General features: G+C 48.5%; 1 protein-coding gene and 1 long non-coding RNA gene across 9 annotated transcripts in view; one reads left to right on the forward strand and one right to left on the reverse strand.

Moving 5' to 3' along the window:
- ATP2C2 (ATPase secretory pathway Ca2+ transporting 2) overlaps positions 1 to 21,457 on the forward strand; it is a 78,536-nt gene that overhangs the window by 33,031 nt on the left and 24,048 nt on the right. For all 8 annotated transcript variants that reach the window (XM_042231511.2, XM_027977685.3, XM_042231512.2 and 5 more), the window contains 5 exons: positions 275 to 383; positions 11,199 to 11,348; positions 11,426 to 11,494; positions 12,258 to 12,333; positions 17,760 to 17,826. In XM_042231511.2, coding sequence (XP_042087445.1) covers positions 275 to 383; positions 11,199 to 11,348; positions 11,426 to 11,494; positions 12,258 to 12,333; positions 17,760 to 17,826 — 471 coding nt within the window. The remainder of the gene's footprint in view (positions 1 to 274; positions 384 to 11,198; positions 11,349 to 11,425; positions 11,495 to 12,257; positions 12,334 to 17,759; positions 17,827 to 21,457) is intronic.
- On the reverse strand, positions 8,990 to 12,803 carry LOC105609115 (uncharacterized). The gene is made up of 2 exons (XR_001044957.4): positions 12,449 to 12,803; positions 8,990 to 9,413 (listed from the first exon to the last, which is right to left on the reverse strand). It is a non-coding gene; the product is annotated as an uncharacterized LOC105609115 (long non-coding RNA).

Genomic DNA, 21,457 nt, shown 5'->3' on the forward strand with positions numbered 1-21,457 from the left:
CAGAGGCCGTGTGGTCCCGCCTTGTTTCCAAGCAGGGTGAACAGTAGTCACCCCACTTTTCAAATGAAGTCCAAGTTCTCCCAGGAGCCAAGCTCTTTCCCAAGAGTCTTTTAGGACATGTGAATTTTAAAAATAGTAAAACCATTAAAGCACAAGCATTTGTCCACGTTGGAAAGAGAAAACGTATTTCTGTAACCTTTGCTCAAGTTTATCAAAGTGCCTAAAATTGAGATGTCAACATGGATGCGTTTGCTTTTTCCCATTTAAAATGCAGCATAAGAGAAGGAAAGCTCCAGCACCTGCTCGCCCGAGACCTGGTACCTGGAGACATCGTGTCTCTCTCCATCGGAGACCGCGTCCCTGCCGACATCCGTCTCACAGAGGTGAGGGGCCCAGACCCCTGTCCAGGGGCCGTGCAGACACTTGGCTTCTCAGAGGCAGGCATTCTCTCCTTCTTGCACACACATGCACACAGACATAGGCATGTGTGCACACAAGTTAGCGAGCAAGCTAATTTTAAGCACGAAGCACCTCCGATGGCGTTTTATAAATCATGTATTCTCGTGTACGTATAAGCCTAACACGTTCTTGTTATATGCTTTCCTAGCTTGTAGCCCACTGCAGTAGAGAACTGAACTACAGTGGGGCCGAGGAATGAGGGAGAAGTTGCCTCTAGAAACAACCACACTGTTGGCAGACAGAAGCGCTGTCAGACTGCTTAATCTCGAGGATAAGAACAACCAGTCCAGCCGTAGAAAGTAGCACAAGCCTTTGTTAAGAGCGCAGTTTGGGACATTAGGTGTGGGGCTTCATCCCCAGCCTTTGTGGGTCTCAGGGTGTCACGACCTCACAGAACATTCCCTGAGGCTCTCGAAGATGATCCTGAATCCTCAAGAAAAGGAAGAAAAAAAAAAAAGAAAAGGTGAAGTCAGGTTCAGAGAGATCCGTTGATGGGAGTAACCTATTTTATGATCCCTGCCAAGAAGGTTTAAGGATTGTTCAAAGCTTTTAGTGATAAAGGATTAAGCCCAAGTTATCAGCCTGATTTATTTATTTAAGGAGGACATGTTCTCTGGGTCAATAGCAGGCTGTTGGAAGGGTGGCCTGGAGAGAGGTGGGGAGTGGAGGGGGACAAAAGAGACTGGGAGCCAGCCTCCGGGCCTCTGCCCCCGTTTTCAGATCCCCAGGCAGGGCACAGCAAGTGTACCCCACAGCAGGGTGAATTCCTCTCCGTCTGCTTCTCCCCACACGAGCATCCGGCCTCCGAGTCCAGGGTGTGTGGTTCCCAGTCAAGGAGCCGCTGTCCAGTGGCCAAGCCCCACCTGCAGAGAAAGCTGGGGAAACCAGTCTGACATTGTCCATGCCTCCCTAGGGATGGGCCCTGCCCTGCAACGTGGAGGAGTACAGGGGCAGGGTGGTGTCCACATACTGGGCAGCTGATAAACAGGATGCATTTATACTATGGACGCTACAGGAAGGCAGAGCGCTGAAGTGGTTAGTGCCCTGGGGCTGGGCATTAGCCACGTCCTATCCTTCAGAAGCTGTGTGACCTTGAGGAAGTAGCTTAACCTCTCTGCACCTCAGCTTCCTCATCTGTCAGAGGGGTTAATGTTCATTCCCACCTCGAGGGATTTCTCATGATGCCGAACTGAGCTAAGACCATCAGCCTGCTTGTACAGCCACCGAGGTGGGGACTGAGTCCCGAATATCAGCCATTGATTTAACTGTTTGTCATTACCAGGCTCGACAACAGTTCCTTGAAAGAATTTTTTAAACATCAAATAACTCCCCTCCTACTTCAACTGGTTTTCTTCCTGCCCTGCTTCTATCAGATTAGATGGTGTCTGGTCGTTGCCAGCACGAGGACTTTTTCAAGGCTACCGGCCACCAACAGTCGGCCGATTTTCTCTCTGGTCCTTTTGCAGATCGGTAGCTTTGTTTACTCATAGTAGAGTTGTGTATTTTTTAATAATTTTTTTCGTTTGGCTGTGCTGGTCTTCCTTGCTGCCTGTGGGCTTTCTCCAGTGGTGGCGAGCAGGGACTCCTCTCCAGTTTCGGTGCAGGGTCTTCTCATAGCAGCGGCTTCTCTTGTTGCGGAAGCTCTCTTGAGCTCTAGAGCGTCTGGACTTCAGGAATTGCCACATGTGGGCTCAGGAGTTGCAGCTCCCGGGCTTGAGAGCACAGGCTCAGCAGTTGTGGCCCAGGGGCTTCCTTGCTCCGAGGCATCGAAGCAGCCCCCTGCGTTGTCCAAGGGTCAACTGTGTGTAACAATCAGATCGGCACTAGCCACTGTGTAAAAACCGCCTTGCTTCATCTGCCAATGACCTTAAGAGGACAGTGCTCTCCTTTTACAGTGAGGACACAGAAGCCTGGAGGGCTGAGCTCACACAGTCAGTGGGGCAGAGGGGACTTGAACCTGGGCCACCTGGCTCCGGAGCCCAGACTCCAGGCCCTGTGTCGATGCAAATAATCGCTAATAAGAACGGAGCACGTGAGCCAAACTGAGGACTGTAGCCCAGGAGACAGGCTCACCATAGCCTGGACAGACTGCTCCGGAGAAGCATAGTTTTCAGCTCTGTTTGTATCCTGTCACAACAAAGAAAAAGAAATTCCATCAAACATGGCAGGGGTACATTCCTTTAAGGTCGCCAGAAGGACAGATTAGCACGCACGTAGTGAGAGGCATGACCTTGGCATCTGGGAAGAGAGCCTTATCGCGGAAGGAGTCCTGGCTTGGAGGCGTTCACCCCTATCTTCAGGGTGAGCGCTCTTTGCTTCTGGGTAACGTGTCCTTTCTTTTGATGATGAAAGCAGGTGTCCCATGCATGGTGCACACAGGCTGTGCTGGCGACCATACAATCCAAGCCAAGTCATAAATGCCAGACCAGCTTCCCCAGCCTCCGCCACCTCTTTCCCGATAGCCAGCGCTCCGGACTTTCTTCCTGGCTCTCTTGATCTCCCTCCAGGTTTCCTCAGTGTATCAAGTGTCTAGAGCTGCTGAGCAAACTATTACTTACTTACGAAGGTCATGGCATCCGGTCCCATCACTCCATGGGAAATAGATGGGGAAACAGTGGAAACAGTGTCAGACTTTATTTTCGGGGGCTCCAAAATCACTGCAGATGGTGATTGCAGCCAAGAAATTAAAAGACGCTTACTCCTTGGAAGAAAGGTTATGACCAACCTAGATAGCATATTCAAAAGCAGAGACATTACTTTGCCGACTAAGGTCCGTCTAGTCAAGGCTATGGTTTTTCCTGTGGTCATGTATGGATGTGAGAGTTGGACTGTGAAGAAGGCTGAGTGCCGAAGAATTGATGCTTTTGAACTGTGGTGTTGGAGAAGACTCTTGAGAGTCCCTTGGACTGCAAGGAGATCCAACCAGTCCATTCTGAAGGAGATCAGCCCTGGGATTTCTTTGGAAGGAATGATGCTAAAGCTGAAGCTCCAATACTTTGGCCACCTCATGCGAAGAGTTGACTCATTGGAAAAGACTCTGATGCTGGGAGGGATTGGGGGCAGGAGAAGGGGACGACAGAGGATGAGATGGCTGGATGGCATCACCGACTCGATAGATGTGAGTCTGAGTGAACTCTGGGAGTTGGTGATGGACAGGGAGGCCTGGCGTGCTGCGATTCATGGGGTCACAAAGAGTCGGACACGACCGCGCGACTGAACTGAACTGAGGGGCATAAACAACACAAGTGTATTATTATCTTGCAGTCTGGAGGTCAGACTCAAACTCAGTTTCACTGGGTGGAAATCAGGGCGTTGGCAGGACTGTGTCCCCATTCCCAAGCTTCAGGGGAAGATTGGCTCCCTTGCATTTTCCAGCTTCCAGGGTTGCCCACATTTCTTGCCTTGTGCCCTGAATCGCTCTAACCACTGCTTCTGTCTTTGTTTTTCCTTCTCTCAGACACCGCTCTGATTCCCCTCTCATAAGGACCCTTTTTAAAATCAGTTGATCTCTTTTTTCTCTTTTATTTAATTAATTTGGCTGCCCCGGGTCTTAGTGGTAGCATGAGGAACCTTTTAGCTGTGCCATGTGGGATCTAGTTAACTAACCAGGGATCGGCCCTGGGCCCCTGCATTGGGAGCGTGGAGTCCTGACCCCTGGATGTAATGACATTTAGGGGCCCCCAGGATCTTCCAAGCTAATTTCCCCATGGCAAACCCATCTGTTTAATCACACCCACACAGTCTCTTTTGCTGCTAAGACAACACTTTCACAAATTCCAAGGATTAGGACTTGGGTGTCTTCAGGGATTGGAGGGTAGGGGGCTACTATTCAACCCACCACCCTCAAAGCCCTCCTTTAAGCCTCTCCTCCTTCCCTGCCTACCAAGGGCACCCCTCCCAAATCCCCATCAATCAGTCAGTCAAATATTTCCTGAGCACTACCACAGGACCTGTACTGTGCTGAGGAGGCAGTAAGAATAGACGAGACCTCTGCTTTTATAGCCTGGAGTGATAGACCACATCTACCACAGGGGAGCTTGTGGGAAAAGCCTGGGGGATTCTGGACTTCCCAAACAGGACAGACTTGACTGGCCTACTGCAGTCACAGAGCGCTTCCTAGAAGCAATGCCTTTTGAGCCCTTCCGGAATGGACGTGAATCAGCTGTTCTAGGCAGAGGAGACCCAAGCCATGTGCTCAGCCCTAACTTGGAAGCCAGATGCATTGCTGCTTTCAGCTGCCCTCAATGCATCTTCACACAGGAGGGCCGTTCCTGCCATCTGGAACCTACTTCCCACCAGCAGGACTTAGCTGTTCTCGTTCCTGAGGTCTCAGCCCCTACCCGTCCCCTCCCCACCGGCCTCCCTGATCCCTCTCCTGAGGCATCACCTCCCCTCCCTCCCCCAACCCTGGATTCCTGCTGTTCATTCCAGTGCCACTTGGCTTTCCTGTTTATTGCTCAGTTCAGTTCAGTTCAGTCACTCAGTAGTGTCCGACTCTGCGACCCCATGGACTGCAGCACACCAGGCCTCCTTGTCCATCACCAACTCCCAGAGTTTACTCAAACTCATGTCCATTGAGTCAGTGATGCCATCCAACCATCTCATCCTCTGTCGTCCCCTTCTCCTCCTGCCTAATCATTCCTAGCATCAGGGTCTTTTCAAATGAGTCAGCTCTTCGCCTCAGGTGGCCAAAGTATTGGAGTTTCAGCTTTGACATCAGTCCTTCCAATGGACATTCAGGACTGATTTCCTTCAGAATGGACTGGTTGGATCTCCTTGCATTCCAAAGGACTCTCAAGAGTCTTCTCCAACACCACAGTTCAAAAGCATCAATTCTTCGGCGCTCAGCTTTCTTTATAATCCAAATCTCACATCCATACATGACCACTGGAAAAACCAGAGCCTTGACTAGACAGACCTTTATTGGCAAAGGTCCCTCCACAAAGGCAGGGAGTTTGTCTGTCTTGGTCATTACTGGATTCCCAGGGTCCAGAAGAAGGCTTGGCCCTTGGCAGGAGATAGATGGACAGATAGCCACCTCCATTCCAGCATATCCAAACCCACACCCACCTCCCCACCTACATCCTCATCCCTTCCCAGTCCCCTAACCCCCACTGTTCCTGTTTCCCAGCCAGCTGTCTTCAATCTGTCTCTTCTTTCCTCTTTTTAAGGAAAAAACAGACTTTATTTCTTAAAGCCTTTTTCTTTTTTTGACCACGCCACGCAGCTTATGGGATCTTAGTTCCCCGACCATCACCATGACCCATCCCTGCTGATGCTGACCTTGATCAGCTGGCTGAGGTCTGTTTTCTCACATTTTAATGTGTCACCAACTAATAGGGTGCAGATGACACCACCCTATGGCAGAAAGCGTAGAAGAACTGAAGAGCCTCTTGATGAAAGTGAAAGAGGAGAGTGAAAAAGTCGGGCTTAAAACTCAGCAGAAAACTAAGATCATGGCATCTGGTCCCATCGCTTTATGGCAAATAGATGGGGAAACAGTGGAAACAGTGAGAGACTTCATTTTGGGGGGCTCCAAAATCACTGCAGATGGTGACTGCAGCCATGAAATTAAAAGACACTTACTCCTTGGAAGGAAAATTATGACCAACCTAGACAACGTATTAAAAAGCAGAGACATGACTTTACCAACAAAGGTCCATCTAGTCAAAGCTATGGTTTTTCCAGTGGTCATGTATGGATGTGAGAGTTGGACTGTGAAGAAAGCTGAGCACTGAAGAATTGATGCTTCTGAACTGTGGCGCTGGAGAAGACTCTTGAGAGTCCCTTGGACTGCAAGGAGATCCAACCAGTCAATCCTGAAGGAAATCAGTCCTGGGTGTTCATTGGAGGGACTGATGCTGAAGCTGAAACTCCAATACTTTGGCCATCTGATACAAAGAACTGACTCATTTGAAAAGACTCTGATGCTGGGAAAAATTGAAGGCAGGAGGAGAAGGGGACAACAGAGGATGAGATAGTTGGAGGACTCAATGGACATGAGTTTGAGTAAACTTCGGGAGATGGTGATGGACAGGGAAGCCTGGCATGCTTCAGTCCATGGAGTAGCAAAGAGTTGGACATGACTGAACAACTGAACTAATTAATAGGGGTTCTTTCTGTGAAAGATCCTCATGTTTGGGCAACCACTGCTGTCACTCCAGCTGGAAATTGCCCCCATCTTATCAACCCAACAGGCCCTCAGAGGGTCTTTCTCTGAGGTTCTGTGTTCACGGGGCTCATCCTGCCATAGGAGGAAGCTGCAGTGATCCCACACCATGTGGATCAAGACTGAACTCTGCACTCTGACTGTTCACAGTCTAGCCTGCCCCATCGCCCCATCCCAGACCTTACGAGAGTTTGGATGCCTGAGCGAAGAGAATGCAGCTGAATCCATCTCCGACATGACCTAGGCTGTGGGGCCCCGGGCAAGTTTCTGAAGCTCTCAGAGCCTCAGTTTTCTCATCTGTAGAGTGGGGATCAGAGCAGCATCTTTTCCATGGCATCGTCGTGAATGTTTCATGAGAAAAATACACTCAGCAAATGTGTGTTGGCATTAGCGTACTATCAACGATGCTAACTATTCTCTTAGTTTCTCTTGCACTCTAATTTAGCATCATCCTCCATTTGTTTCAAGAATTTGATTTCCAAAGTTCTTGAAAAAGGAACCTGACTTAAAAGTCTTGTTGACTCGCCCAATTGAAAAACTGGGTGAGCAGGTTATATTCTAATTGATCTTTCTTTAAACAGCAAAAACCAAACTTAAAATAAGCAAATTATGTGAGCCTCAGTGTGTTTGAAGGGGTTACTGTTGGAACAAGAGGAGATGTAGTGACCTTCTAGCCCAGTGTCTCCCAACACTTGCCCCACAGGGTGGTCCATACACTGCAGCCCCCACGTGGAGAGTATCAGCATCCACTTGCATAGTAAAGACCCTGAGAAGTCCTGCAGTAAAGAGAACCAGTTCGCTGGGTTTATCCCCATATTCCTCAAACTGTTTTTCACCATGGAACCCACTTTGCACAGAGCAGCAATTATCTTCCTGTGAAGGAGGGTTCCCCAAGACACAAGTGGGAAAGTGATGTTCTAACTCGTGACTCATCCATTTTATACCTGGGAAAACTAAAGCTCCCCAAATCACAATTATGTGAATGTGATTTTGTTAACATAAGAAGTCTGTAACCCTCGTGGGTCCACTAGGAAAGCAGAATGGAGGCACAGGGGGCTCTTGGACCTGCAGTCAGCCTTCACATAGTCTGGTACAAGTGTAAAGACTAGAATTAAAAACAGAACAAAGAGCGACTTCCCCGGCAGTCCAGTGGTTAAAACTCTGCCTTCCAGTGCAGGGAGTGCAGGTTCAGTCCCTGGACAGAGAACTAAGATCCCACATGTTGCCGGGTGTGGCCAAAGATTAAAATACAAAGCAAAATGCCCAGGACAGATTAACCTGTCTCCTTAGTTCCACTTGCTGTCAGTTTGCTCCATCTTCTTGCTGTCCGGCGCTCCTGTCCACGCCTACTCCCTCACTGAGAGCCTTACTGTGCTTCACTTGGCCTGTGTTTCTTGCCCTCCTGATGGAACTGGCCTGTCTTCTAATGTCTAATATCGTTTTGTGCATTTCCCCATGTCTGTCCTTCTCTGCTCCAGACTTTTCATGGCTCCTCATCCTTTACAAGGTTATATCCCAATCTCTTAACCGATGCCAAACACGACTAGGTTCCAGCCACACCTCCCACACATCCTCTGCTCCCGTCGTGCTGGTCCCCACACGGGTCCCCATGTAGACCAAACCTTCTGTCTCTTTGCTTGTGCCCTCTCGTGTTGATGGCTTCCCTTGAGGCTCAGCTGGTAAAGAATCCATCTACAATGTGGGAGACCTGGGTTTGATCCCTGGGTTGGGAAGATCTCCTGGAGAAGGGAAAGGCTACCCACTCCAGTATTCTGGCCTGGAGAATATAGCCCATGCGGTCGCAAAGAGTCGGACACAACTGAGCGACTTTCACTTTCTCGAGTTGATGGAGTTGAGGCCCTGTGAGAGCAGAGCCCACTCTTCCCCCTCCAACAAACCCTTGCACTGGTTTCAGCACCTGGGATAGTGCCCACCTCTGTCCACTCCTGAGAGCCTGTCCCCGGAGAGGATGACCCAGTTCCACTGCTCAGCATGCTGGGCTTCTGTCCTTTTAGTCTGTGGCTGGGGTGCTGAGGGAAGAGAGGTCTTTATTTACCTCCCCCCATCTCTCCCATTGCTTTGATCAAACTCATTATTACCAAGTCCACCCACCAGCAATTCTCCAACTCGCCTTCTTTTCCCTCCTGAAAGACCTGCCTGATTCTCTTACCAGTGTTTGCTCATCCCTCAAGGCCTGTTTCATGTCCTAGACCCTCCAAGAACCTCTGCAGCTCATCCTCCCCCACCACCACTCCACACTCCTGTTTCCTGAACCTTCTGAGGCAGAATAGATCTGATTAGGGCATCAGGTTGTCCTAACTACACCTCTCAAACTCAGGCAATGGCAGGATTCTCTTTCACTGCTGATTTACCATTTTTATTACAATGTAACTTCAATGGAACAAACATAAAGTTAGGTATAAAATCTATGTGCTTCAAATTAAGTAAGTTACAATTTATTCTAATTATTATCATGTCCAGTCAGATCACATTTACTAGAAAGGGAATTTCTGTTTGCCATGGTTAAGGGAATCTCTGGTTGCCAATTGCTAAGTCGTGTCTGACTCTTTGCAATCCCACAGACTGCAGCATGCTAGGCAGGGTGACAATATACAGCCTTGACATACTCCTTTCCCAATTTTGAACCACGGAGGTGTGGTAGTTTCTGCTGCCTGGGACCTGTGGGGTCAACATCTGGTGGTTCTGGATAACTCACTTTCCGCACTTCTTCTTTCGTTGTGCGTTAGGAGCTGCCCGTGAGCTCATGTGACTTTGCTCCAATGTCCTAGAGATAAAACATGAAGATCAGTTAGTAGTTGTGCTTGTGGTGGTAGGTTGAGATAGATACATGGGCTTGAATAGGCAGGGGTTTATTCCTATTTCACGTGATGAGAGCCTGGAGGTGGAACCTGCGGGGTGGCTTCACCATGGAAGAAAGGCCCTGGGGTTTTCCAGCCCTCCTCTCTGCCCTCTTGGGCTGTGGCATCCCATTAGTGCCCGTCAAATGGCTTGTGGAGCTCCAGCCATGAACACAGTGACCCAAGCAGAGAGAGAGAAAGGTGAAGGGGGCCAGGAGGACCTGTCAGCTCAGCCGCCTTCCAAGATCTTCACAAAGACCATTCATCCCGTTGTCCAGAGGGCGGAGACACTGTGAGCTGCCAGGGAAGCTGGGAGACAGGGCTAGAGGGGTGGGATGGGGGCCGTCATCAGGCCCAACTCATCAGGCCAATAATCAAATAATGAGTTTGATTATTATTGAGAGCCACGGGGTTCTGTTAGGAACTTGGAGGGTTAGATATTACTTGGCAAGTGGTGGCTCCTGTCATCCTTGCGGACTGGGGTTCCCTGGAAGTGTGCACATTTTTATAGACTGGTATTGAATTGTAAAACTTGGGAGTATAGAGAACTCACAGACTTCTATTTGAGAAAGGCTGACCTAACTGCTCTCTTGGGAGTTTGCAGGAAGATAACTTCTTTCAGTTGCTCTTTCTTTGCTTCAGTGAGCAGTCTCTTAGGGGTGGAGTATACCCGGGACACCTTGCACATCCTTGGTGGTGCCTGGCATGGCTCTGGCCATGGAAGACTCACCTCCTGAGTCATACCTGCTGGGCCTGTGGTCACTTCAGCAAGACCTTGATGGTTAAGAATGCGGTCTCTGGAGCCACTGTCTTGGTTCGAACCTCTGCTCTGCCGCTAATGGGCTGATTAGAGCAGATTTCTTAATCAGCCCATGCCTCAGTTTCCCCAAATGGAAAGTGGATAAGGGACTTCCCTGGTGGTCCAGTGACTAAGACTCAGTGCTCCCAATACAGGGTTCGATCCCTGGTCAGGGAACTAGATGCCACATGCCGCAATTGAGAGTTCACATGCTGTGGCTAAAAGGTCCTGCCCACCACAGAGAAGATCGAAAATCCCCTGTATGGCAACTAAGATGGGTGCGGCCTAATTAATTAACTAATTAAATATTTTAAAAAATATTATAAAGTGGATAAAATAATAGTGTCTTTCATGGAAGGTGTGAGGATTAAGCAACAAGCCTTGTGAAGTGCTCTGTACTGGACCTGGTGCATAGTAGGTGTTCTGGAAACGTCACCCTGGAAACATCAGGAAGTGTGTGTATCTGTGACTGCATGTGTGTTTCAGGTGTTGACATGACCTGAGGCTATCACCAAGTAACCCGGCTCAGTGCTACTCAAATCACACGGATTGTGTGGGAACCCCAGGGTGGGCAGGATGTGGGAGTTAGGGGAAAGATAGGATGCTCCGAAAGGGATATTCTAATTTAACCATTGCCTAAGTTTTTTTTTTTAAGTTTTATTAAAACTGAAAAGGGTGTTAAAACAGGATTTGAGATTGCTATGTTTTCTGAAAGGGGTCTCATATTCAAAGCTTTTCTGATTTCTGGAGGCACCAGAGGCCGTGCTGTGATACTTGTTTCCTGATTTCAGCACGCTCTTGTTTGGTGTCTGTTGACCAGTGACATTAAGTTGTTAGACACTATCCTGGGTTTTGAAAACCAGCTCACAGGTTGGGGGGCTGGTGCCACGCTTTCTTGCTTTGCTCCTCCCAGGTCACAGACCTCCTGGTGGACGAGTCCAGTTTCACGGGAGAAGCTGAGCCAAGCAGTAAGACAGATACCCCACTGACAGGCGAGGGTGACCTCACGACCCTGAGCAACATCGTCTTCATGGGGACCCTGGTGCAGTGCGGGAAGGGCCAGGTGAGCCCCGGGGCCTTGGTGTCCCTCACCTGTGGGCCTTCAGCCTCAGACCTCACACCTCTCTCTCCTGGACGCAGGGTGTCGTGATCGGAACAGGAGAAAAGTCCCAGTTCGGAGAAGTGTTTAAGATGATGCAGGCTGAAGAGGTAAGGGACTGGGGCTTTGGGTTTCTTTCTTCTTTTTTAGATTATTGTTTGTTTATGGCTGCACTGGGTGTTCATTGCTGTGTGTAGGCTTTCTCTAGTTGCAGCGAGCTGCAGCCACTCTCTCGTTGTGGTGCTCAGGCTTCTCCTTGCGGTTGGTGTTGTGGAGCACGGGCTCTAGGGCCCCCGGGGTTCAGTAGTTGTGGCACATGGGCCCTGTTGCCTCGCTGCATGAGGGATCCTCCTGGGTCAGGGATCGAACCCATGTCCCCCATATTGGCAGGAGAATTCTCAACCATTGGACCAGCAGGGAAGCCCTGGGTTTCTTGTAAGGTGGGGTTTGAGATGATTCTCAGCTGGTGACACCTGCCTCGCCTACTCCTTAGGAACAAGGATGATATGGTTAATGTGAGTACACTTTTAAAAGCTTTTTACTTTGAAATGCTCGTTAGGATTTTGGTCAAGATGTGACTTACGGTGATATGCACAGATCTGAAATGTAGCAGTCCATGGATTTTTATATATGTGTCCCTGTATAATCATCACTCAGCTTAAGATATAAAAAAAAATCCAAGCAGGGTCTTCCCTGGCGGTCCAGTGGTTGGGATTCTGTGCTGCTTCTGCAGAGGGCACGAGTTCCATCCCTGGTCAGGGAACTAAGATTCTACAAGCTACACAGTGCAGGCAAAAAATAAAAGAGAGAGAATAGAAGCAGGAGGGACACTCCCGGATCTCATCTAACAAACTCATTGTTCTCATCCTTTAGACGCCCAAAACTCCTCTACAGAAAAGCATGGACAAGCTGGGGAAGCAACTGACACTCTTCTCATTCGGCATAATTGGTGGGTGAAGCAGTTTCTGCATGGGGTCCTGGCGGGGGTGGAAGAGGGGGTGGGGTGTGTGGAAGGGAGACATCCTGTGCACCCATAGCTGTCTCTCAAATACCTTACTACTCACCTGGGTGAGGATTGGGGTTTGGGATCAGAGGTTCTTGGTCAGCAGCAAGAGGTTTCTGTATCAGTCGGAACAAGCTAGCAGCTGTAACAAGCAGCTCCTACATTTTAATGGCTTAACAGGATCATAACTTATTTCTTGCTCACACTGCAGTCCGCGGGCACATTCCTGGTGAAATGGCTTTCCCGGGTAGCTCACTTCCGAACACTGACTTGCGGTCCCAGGCTCCTGCTCTATTGTTATTCAGCCTTCCTCCAGTTCCTGGGAGGGGTGGGCCATAATTCTGTTAAACGAGCAGATGGGGAAAGAAAGAACATAGAGGCTTGTGGGGAGTCGGGGTGGGAGGGGAGCATTTTTCAAAGGCAGGGACCAGGAAGTGAAGTCATCACTTTTGCCTATTCTTGATTGGTCAGAATGAAGTCACATGGCCTACCTAACTGCAAAGGAGACTGGGAAATGTAGTCTGGTGGTGCACCCAGCCACGTTTCTATGCTGTGCCTGGACTTGTTCCTCCTGACCTTTGGCAGCATACCAAACAGTATCCCCATGGTGCTGCAGCCCCAATTCAGGTCTTATTCCTGAATTATACCCTGGACCCTGCACCTGCCCCTTCCTGCTGTCTCCAGCTCTGGCTTTGAGTCTGTGTCCTTCGTTCTCAGCTTTCAGGGTCAACCAGTGCCTGGGCCATTACAGATTCTCAATAAAAGTTGGTTTAGTGAATAAAGGAATAGACCAGCCAACCACTGCCCATAGCACAAGCAGTGATGAGAGGAAGTTCTAGTGAGTCTGGCTAAAACTGCAGAGTGGAGAACGTTCTTGGGAGAAGAGGCAGCTGTCCCTCCTAGCAGCAGTTTTGCTGTGCTTCTGGCCATCCAGATGCATTGGTTCATTTAATGAGCATCTTATGACACACTTGACCCTGCGATAGGTTCTGGGGCCACTGAGATGAGTGAGACACAGCTTCTTCCCTTTGGAGGACTCCAGAGAAATAGGAGAGAGACACCTGAACAAATACGAAATGTGAAGGCAGCTGTTAATTTTGCATGGGAGAGCTGAGAAGGCTTCAAAGAGGAGGTGACGTTAAGTTGGGTCTTGTAGGATGGGTAGGAGTTTGCCAAGTGAAAAAAAGAGAAGATTGGGAATTTCACACCAAGGAAAACATATATCCAAAGGCATGGAAGGTATCTCCCATTCCTTTACAACTTTGCTGCTAAGTCACTTCAGTCGTGTCCGACTCTGTGCGACCCCAGAGACAGCAGCCCACCAGGCTGCCCCATCTCTGGGATTCTCCAGGCAAGAACACTGGAGTGGATTGCCATTTCCTTCTCCAATGCATGAAAGTGAAAAGTGAAAGTGAAGTTGCTCAGTCACGTCCAACTCTTAGCGACCCCATGGACTGCAGTCTACCAGGCTTCTTTGTTCATAGGATTTTCCAGGCAAGAATACTGGAGTGGAGTGCCATTGCCTTACAATTTTAGGAGGTTGTAAAAGCAAGAGAGTTCCAGAAAACATCTATTTCTGCTTTATTGACTATGCCAAAGCCTTTGACTGTGTGGATCACAGTAAACTGTGGAAAATTCTGAAAGAGATGGAAATACCAGACCACCTGACCTGCCTCTTGAGAAATCTGTATGCAGGTCAGGAAGCAACAGTTAGAACTGGACATGGAACAACTGACTGGTTCCAAATAGGAAAAGGAGTACGTCAAGGCTGTATATTGTCACCCAGCTTATTTAACTTATATGCAGAGTACATCATAAGAAATGCTGGACTGGAAGAAGCAAAAGCTGGAATCAACATTGCCAGGAGAAATATCAATAACCTCAGATATGCAGATGATACCACCCTTATGGCAGAAAGTGAAGAGGAACTAAAAGCCTCTTGATGAAAGTGAAAGAGGAGAGTGAAAAAGTTGGCTTAAAGCTCAACATTCAGAAAAGGAAGATCATGGCATCCGGTCCCATCACTTCATGGGAAATAGATGGGAAAACAGTGGAAACAGTGCCAGATTTATTTTGGGGGGCTCCAAAATCACTGCAGATGGTGATTGCAGCCATGAAATTAAAAGACGCTTACTCCTTGGAAGAAAAGTTATGACCAACCTAGATAGTATATTCAAAAGCAGAGACATTACTTTGCCGACTAAGGTCCGTCTAGTCAAGGCTATGGTTTTTCCTGTGTTCAGGTATGGATGTGAGAGTTGGACTGTGAAGAAGGCTGAGCGCCGAAGAATTGATGCTTCTGAACTGTGGCGCTGGAGAAGACTCCTGAGAGTCCCTTGGACTGCAAGGAGATCCAACCAGTCCATTCTGAAGAAGATCAGCCCTGTGATTTCTTTGGAAGGAATGATGGCTGAACCTGAAACTCCAGTACTTTGGCCACCTCATGCGAAGAGTTGACTCATTGGAAAAGACTCTGATGCTGGGAGGGATTGGGGGCAGGAGGAGAAGGGGACGACCAAGGATGAGATGGCTGGATGGCATCACTGACTCGATGGACGTGAGTCTGAGTGAACTCCGGGAATTGGTGATGGACAGGGAGGCCTTGCGTGCTGCTTTTCATGGGGTCGCAAAGAGTCGGACACGACTGAGCGACTGCACTGCACTGAAAATTAGCAAAGTGTTCAGAGGGTATGGTCTAAAGTCAGAGCTCTCGATCCTGCCGTGCTAGAGGTAGGCCTGCTGCCCTTTGCTCCCTGGCCTCCCCTTCCCCACTCTCTAGTTTCTGGTCTCCTTTCCAGTGTCAGTTTCGGACGTTGCACTCAGAGTTTGCTCATCAGTAGGTTTCCTGTTTTTGAGTAGCTCTGTGTCCTCTTCCCTCCTTTCCGCCCTAGTTTGCCCTGGAGCAGTTTCATGGGAAGTGGGTTTTATCTTAACCTGCCAAGTCTTATCACAGCCAGGGAGGGCTCTGTGCCTGTGAGAGGATTTGGAGGCCTGCTCAGGCATGGTGGAGGAGGACTGTGATAGATGAGTGATGTCTGTCATGGAGGGAGAGTGGCTCTATGCCACCATTCACCTGCCCTCCTCGGGGTCACACTGCTCAGGCGTCTGGGACAGGGTGGATGGATGCCACACACTTCTGGCTGCCCAGAGGGCCCTTTTGCTCTCTAGAGCAGGGGTGGAAACTCTGACTCCCAGGCCAGATTCGGTTCGCTATCTGTTTTTGTGCAGCTCACAAGCCAAGACTTTTTTTTACATTTTAAATGATTGAAAAAAAAAATCAGAAGAAGACTATCTTCTGACATTAACGTTATATGAAAATCAAATTTCAGTGTTCGCAAATAACTGTTTTATTGGCACACAGCCAAACCCATTCATATATTATCTATCGCCATTTGCACACTGCAATGGCCAAGTTGAGCTGCAACAGACCATATGGCTCATAAAGCGAGTGCTGTTTTCTACCCAACCTGTTGGAGGAAAAGCTGTCTGCCACCTGCTCTAGACCCTGGGGTTGCCAGAAGGAGAACGGGCTGTAATAATAGCCCCCAGAGAAAATACCAAGTAGGTGTGCTTCAAGACAGATTGTCAAATAGATGCTCGTAGCAGGCCTTTCCACAGGATGAAATCTGTTCCGAAAAATGTTCCAAGTCAGAGGTGCTGCAGGGTCACTGCCTCGTATAAGCCATTATTCCTCACGTTAACTTAGAACTTAAATTGGTGTGTCCATGGCCAGGCCCGTGATAACCGCTCAGATGTTTTTTCTTTTTAGTAAATATTTCAAGAACTGCTCTGGCAGAGTGGGAGTTGTGAACCCTTAGAAAGGCCTAGGGATGCTGGGAAAGAGTGGTGTGCTGGTAAAGGCTTAACAGCCGGTTTCAGGGGAAAGTGGTGTTTGTCACCTCTGTGGTCTCAGTATTCACAGTGTCCTGTTTCTAGACACCGATGGAAAATTACCGAACCTGAATTTGGGAAGAAGCACATTTGGCTTTTGTGAGGCCCCCACCCTCCTACTGTGGCAGGGCCCAGGATGGGGGCAGGGCCTGTGGGTTGGGCTCTGCCCCTATTTTTAGTAAAACGTCCCCTCTAATCTTTCTAGGTTCATTTGGGTTCCTGCTAAGATTTTGACTACTGAGTTCTATTGCTAGTCAAAGTATGAAAAAAAAAAATGAAACCCCAATAAATCAGATATTCTGACCAACACACATGTACCCAAATACATGCAGACACATACACGCCACTGCTGCCCAGCAGAAAACTCACCCTGGCTCTGTTTTCCCTGCAAGACACAGCTGATGCTCTTCGGCAAGTCCCCCAGGATGTGTCAACAGGCAGCTCCTCTCACTTCCTACTTCCCCTCACCTGTCTTGTAACTGTGGCCACAGCAGTTCATGACTTGGTGTTACTGTGGGCCAGGAGCCATGCTGAGATCTCCAAGGGCATTGTTACATCTTAAATCCTAAAATAAGTCCTTGAGGAAGATGTAGTCATTTCCCCCACTTTACAGATGAGCAAACTGAGGCCATGCCTGGCGGACCCTGAACTTTTCCCCATTGCCAGAACGTCTCGGGCCTTTCATGGGCCCCAGCATGAGTCATCCACTTCCTTACCTGAAGGCTCCATCTCTGTCCACATACCCCATGTCTAACACAGTGTCTGGTGTTTAAATACTGGGTCAACAATTGATGAAAGAGAAAAATGGGATAAGGAATGTCTTTAATCACCAAAATGCAGAATAAAATCAGTTAAGAGAGAGCAGCTTGTGAGCCCATCAGGGGAGCGGCTGTTGTTGGTCACATCAGAAACCTCGGGGCAAGTCCTGTAAACATACAGCCTGTGGGACACTTCTGGAATAGCACAGAAATGTTGCAGACAGCCCCAAATAAACTGGGTGGCTGTTTCTTTCTTTTACTTGAACTGACTTGATCCTTTCCTGCAAAAGGAAAACCATCCTCCTTCGTAAGCAGGAGAGTTTCTTCCTTAAAGATGGGAGACGTGACAAGTGTTTGAAGTTATTCATAATTGTCCTGTGTTTGTATTCCCGTAAACGCTAAGGAAATGAGTTTGGAATGCCTTCAGATGTACTTGTGTGTGTGTGGATGGGTGTGTGCGTGCATTTGTAAACATTCTGTTGCTGTTGTTCAGTCGCTAAGTCACATCTGACTCTTTACAACCCCATGGGCTGCAGCACACCAGGCTTCCCTGTCCACTATCTCCCAGAGTTTGCTCAAATTCACGTCCACTGCATCGGTGATGCCATCCAACCATCCCATCCTCTGCCGCCCTCTTCTCCTTAAGCCTGTATATGTACATATGTGTGTGTGTGTGTGTATGTGTGTGTATGTACTTATGTGTGTGTTTCCGTCTCCTCCCAGGCCTGATCATGTTCATTGGCTGGCTGCAAGGGAAACACCTGCTCAGCATGTTCACCATCGGAGTCAGGTAACAGCTGGGCCGTTGCCCCTCATTTGTGCAGCAAGAGAAGGTGGGGAGTTTGGGGGGCAGGAATGATGTAGGGCAGACGCAGCCCCTCCCCTCCAAGCCCCAGTCCCCCGCCAACGCATTGTCTGGTAGGTGGGGGTGTCCAACGAACGTCAGAAAAGGGAATGACAGCTCCTCATCCTTGTCCCTCGAGCCATGGGTTTATGTCTTCCTGGCTAAATATGGCTCCAGAGCCAGCCTTCAATCCTTCCCAGCATCAGGGTCTTTTCAAATGAGTCAGTTCTGTGGAAGGATTGAAGGCGGGAGGAGGAGGGGACGACAGAGGATGAGATGGTTGGATGGCATCACCGACTCAATGGACATGAGTTTGAGTAAACTCTGGGAGTTAGTGATGGACAGGGAGGCCTGGCGTGCCTCAGTCCATGGGGTCACAGTCAGACACGACTGAGCGACTGAACTGAACTGAGAACCAGCCTGCCCAGTTTAGTTTCTGCCTTTGCCACTTGCTGGCTTCCTTGGCGGCTCAGACAGTAAAGAATCTGCCTACAAAGCAGTAGACCCAGGTTTGATCCCTAGTTGGGAAGATCCCCCGAAGAAGGGAATGGCTACCCACTCCAGTATTCTTGCCTGGGAAATCCCATGGACAGAGGAGCCTGGTGGGCTACAGTGCATGGGGTCACAATGAGTCGGACATGACTGAGCGACCGACACTTTGCCGCTTGCTAGCTGGGCCACCCCAGGCAAGCATCTTCACTTTCTGGTTCTCTGTGACCTCCTCTGTAAATGGGGGTAACATCAACCCTCCTAGGGGTGCGTGAAGATGCCCTGGTGCCCCTTGCAGGTGCCTGCAGTCAGGCTGAGCACAAGGTGGGTGCGTGTTCTAATTAGCATTTGGAACTCAGCCCTTGGTTTATGGAGGTGGCTGCAGGAGAGGACAGAAGACACACGGCTGACGGCCGGGAGCAGAATCAGGGTCTGGGCTTTAAGCCCAGGAACCTGCCTTCCCCGGCCTGGCGATGCACATAAACGACCAGCCCAGCCCACGTCCCACTGGAGGAGCAGAGGCAGGCAGGGGGAGGTAGGCGCTGTGAAGTTGCCACAGCTTTTCCATGGCTGCCTGGGGACAGGAGCTTGTCCCAGCAGAGGGGCAACTGGTGGTCTGGGATGTGAAGGAGCCACTCAGGCCTTTCTTGGTTTCCACGGGGTGGAACCCCCACCTTGTGTTGTCTGTAACATGGTTCAGTCACTCAGTTGTGTCCAGCTCTTTGCAACCCCATGGACAGCAGCACGCCAGGCTTCCCTGTCCTTCACTATTTCCTGGAGTTTGCTCAAACTCTTGTCCACTGAGTCGTTGATACCATCCAACCATCTCATCCTCTGTCTCCCCTTCTCCTCCTGCCCTCAGTCTCTCCCAGTATCGGGGTCTTTTCCAGTGAGTCAGCTCTTCACATCAGGTAGCCTAAGTATTAGAGCTTCAGCATCAGTCCTTCCAATGAATATTCAGGGTTGATTTCCTTTAGGATTGACTGGTTTGATCTCCAAAGTACTCTCAAGAGTCTTCTCCAACACCACAGTTCAAAAGTATCGGGTCTTCAGCACTCAAGCTTCTTTATGGTCCACCTGTCACATCAGTACACAACTACTGGAAAAATACATAGCTTTGATTATAGAGACCTTTGTCAGCAAAGTGATGTCTCTACTTTTCAATATGCTATCTAGGCTTGTCATAGCTTTTCTTCCAAGGAGCAAGCATCTTTTAATTTCATGGCTGCAGTCACTGTCTGCAGTGATTTTGGAGCCCAAGAAGGTAAAATTTGTCACTGTTTCCATTTTTTTCCCCATCTATTTGCCATGAAGTAATGGGACTGGATGCCCTAATTTTCATTTTCTGAATGTTGAGTTTTAAGCCAACTTTTTCTCTCTCCTCTTTCACCTTCATCAAGAGGCTCCTTAGTTCCTCTTGGCTTTCTGCCATTAGGGTGGTGTCATTTGCTTATCTGAGGTTACTGATATTTCTCCTGGCAGTCTTGATTCCAGCTTGTGCTTCTTCCAGCCTGGCATTTCGTGCGATGCACTCTGCACATAGGTTAAATAAGCAGAGTGACAATATATGGCCTTGACATACTCCTTTTCCAATTTTGAACCAACTCGTTCCATATCTGATTGTACCTGTTGATTCTTGACCTGCATACAGATTTCTCAGGAGGCAGGTAAGGTGGATCTGGTATTCCCATCTCCTTAAGAAATTTCCACTGTTTGTTGTGATCCACACAGTCAAAGGCTTTAGCGTAGCAGAAGTAGATGTTTTCCTAGAATTCCTTTGCTTTTTCTATGATCCAGCGGATATTGGCAATTTGATCTCTGGTTCCTCTGCCTTTTCTAAATCCAGCTTGTACATCTGGAAGTTCTTGGTTCATGTACTACTGAAGCCTAGCTTGAAGGATTTTGAGAAGTACCTTGCTAGCATGTGAAATGAGTGCAGTTGTGTGGAAGTTTGAACATTCTTTGGCATTGCCCTGTGGGATTGGAATGAAATCCAATAATTATACCTTTTCTAATCCTATGGCCACTGCTGAGTTTTCCAAATTTGCTGGCAGATTGAGTGCATCAGTTTAACAGCATTATTTTTTAGGGTTTGAAATAGCTCAGCTGAAATTCCATCACCTCCACTAACTTTGTTCAGAGTGATGCTTCCTAAGGCCCACTTGACTTCACACTCCAGGATGTCTGGCTCTAGGTGAGTGACCACACCATCGTGGTTATCTGAGTCATTAAGACCTTTTTTGTACAGTTCTTCTTGCCACCTCTTCTTAATATCTTCTGCTTCTGTTAGGTCTTGTACCATTTCTGTCCTTTATCGAGCCCACCTTTGCATGAAATGTTCCCTTGGTATCTCTAATTTCCTTGAAGAGATCTCTAGTCTTTCCCATGCTGTTGTTTTCCTCTATTTCTTTGCATTGATCGCTGAGGAAGGCTTTCTTATCTCTCCTTGCTATTCTTTGGAACTCTGCATTCAGATGGATATATCTTTCCTTTTCTCCTTTGCCTTTCACTTCTCTTCTTTTCTCAACTATTTGTAGGGCCTTATCAGACAACCATTTTGCCTCTTGCATTCCTTTTTCTTGGGGATGGTTTTGATCCACCTCCTATACAATGTTACAAACCTCCATCCATAGTTCTTCAGGTATTATGTCTACCAGATCTAATCCCTTGAATCTATCTGACCCAAACAGTTATGGGGTTCTCTTCCACTGTATAATCATAAGGGTTCTGATTTAGGTCATACCTGAATGGCCTAGTGGTTTTCCCTGCTTTCTTCAAATTAGGTGAATTTAGCAATGAGGAGTTCATGATCTGAGCCACAGTCAGCTCCTGGTCTTGTTTTTGCTGATTGTATAGAGCTTCTCCATCTTCAGCAAAGAATATAATCAATCTGATTTCAGTATTGACCATCTGGTCATGTCCCTGTGTAGAGTCATCTTTTGTGTTGTTGGAAGAGGGTGTTTGCTATGATCAGTGCATTTTCTTGGCAAAACTGTTAGCCTTTGCTCTGCTTCATTTTGTACTCCAAGGCCAAACTTGCTTGTTATTCCAGGTATCTCTTGACTTTCTGCTTATGCATTCCAGTCCC

This window comes from Ovis aries, chromosome 14, assembly GCF_016772045.2.
Source record: "Ovis aries strain OAR_USU_Benz2616 breed Rambouillet chromosome 14, ARS-UI_Ramb_v3.0, whole genome shotgun sequence".
Lineage (NCBI taxonomy): Eukaryota > Metazoa > Chordata > Mammalia > Artiodactyla > Bovidae > Ovis > Ovis aries.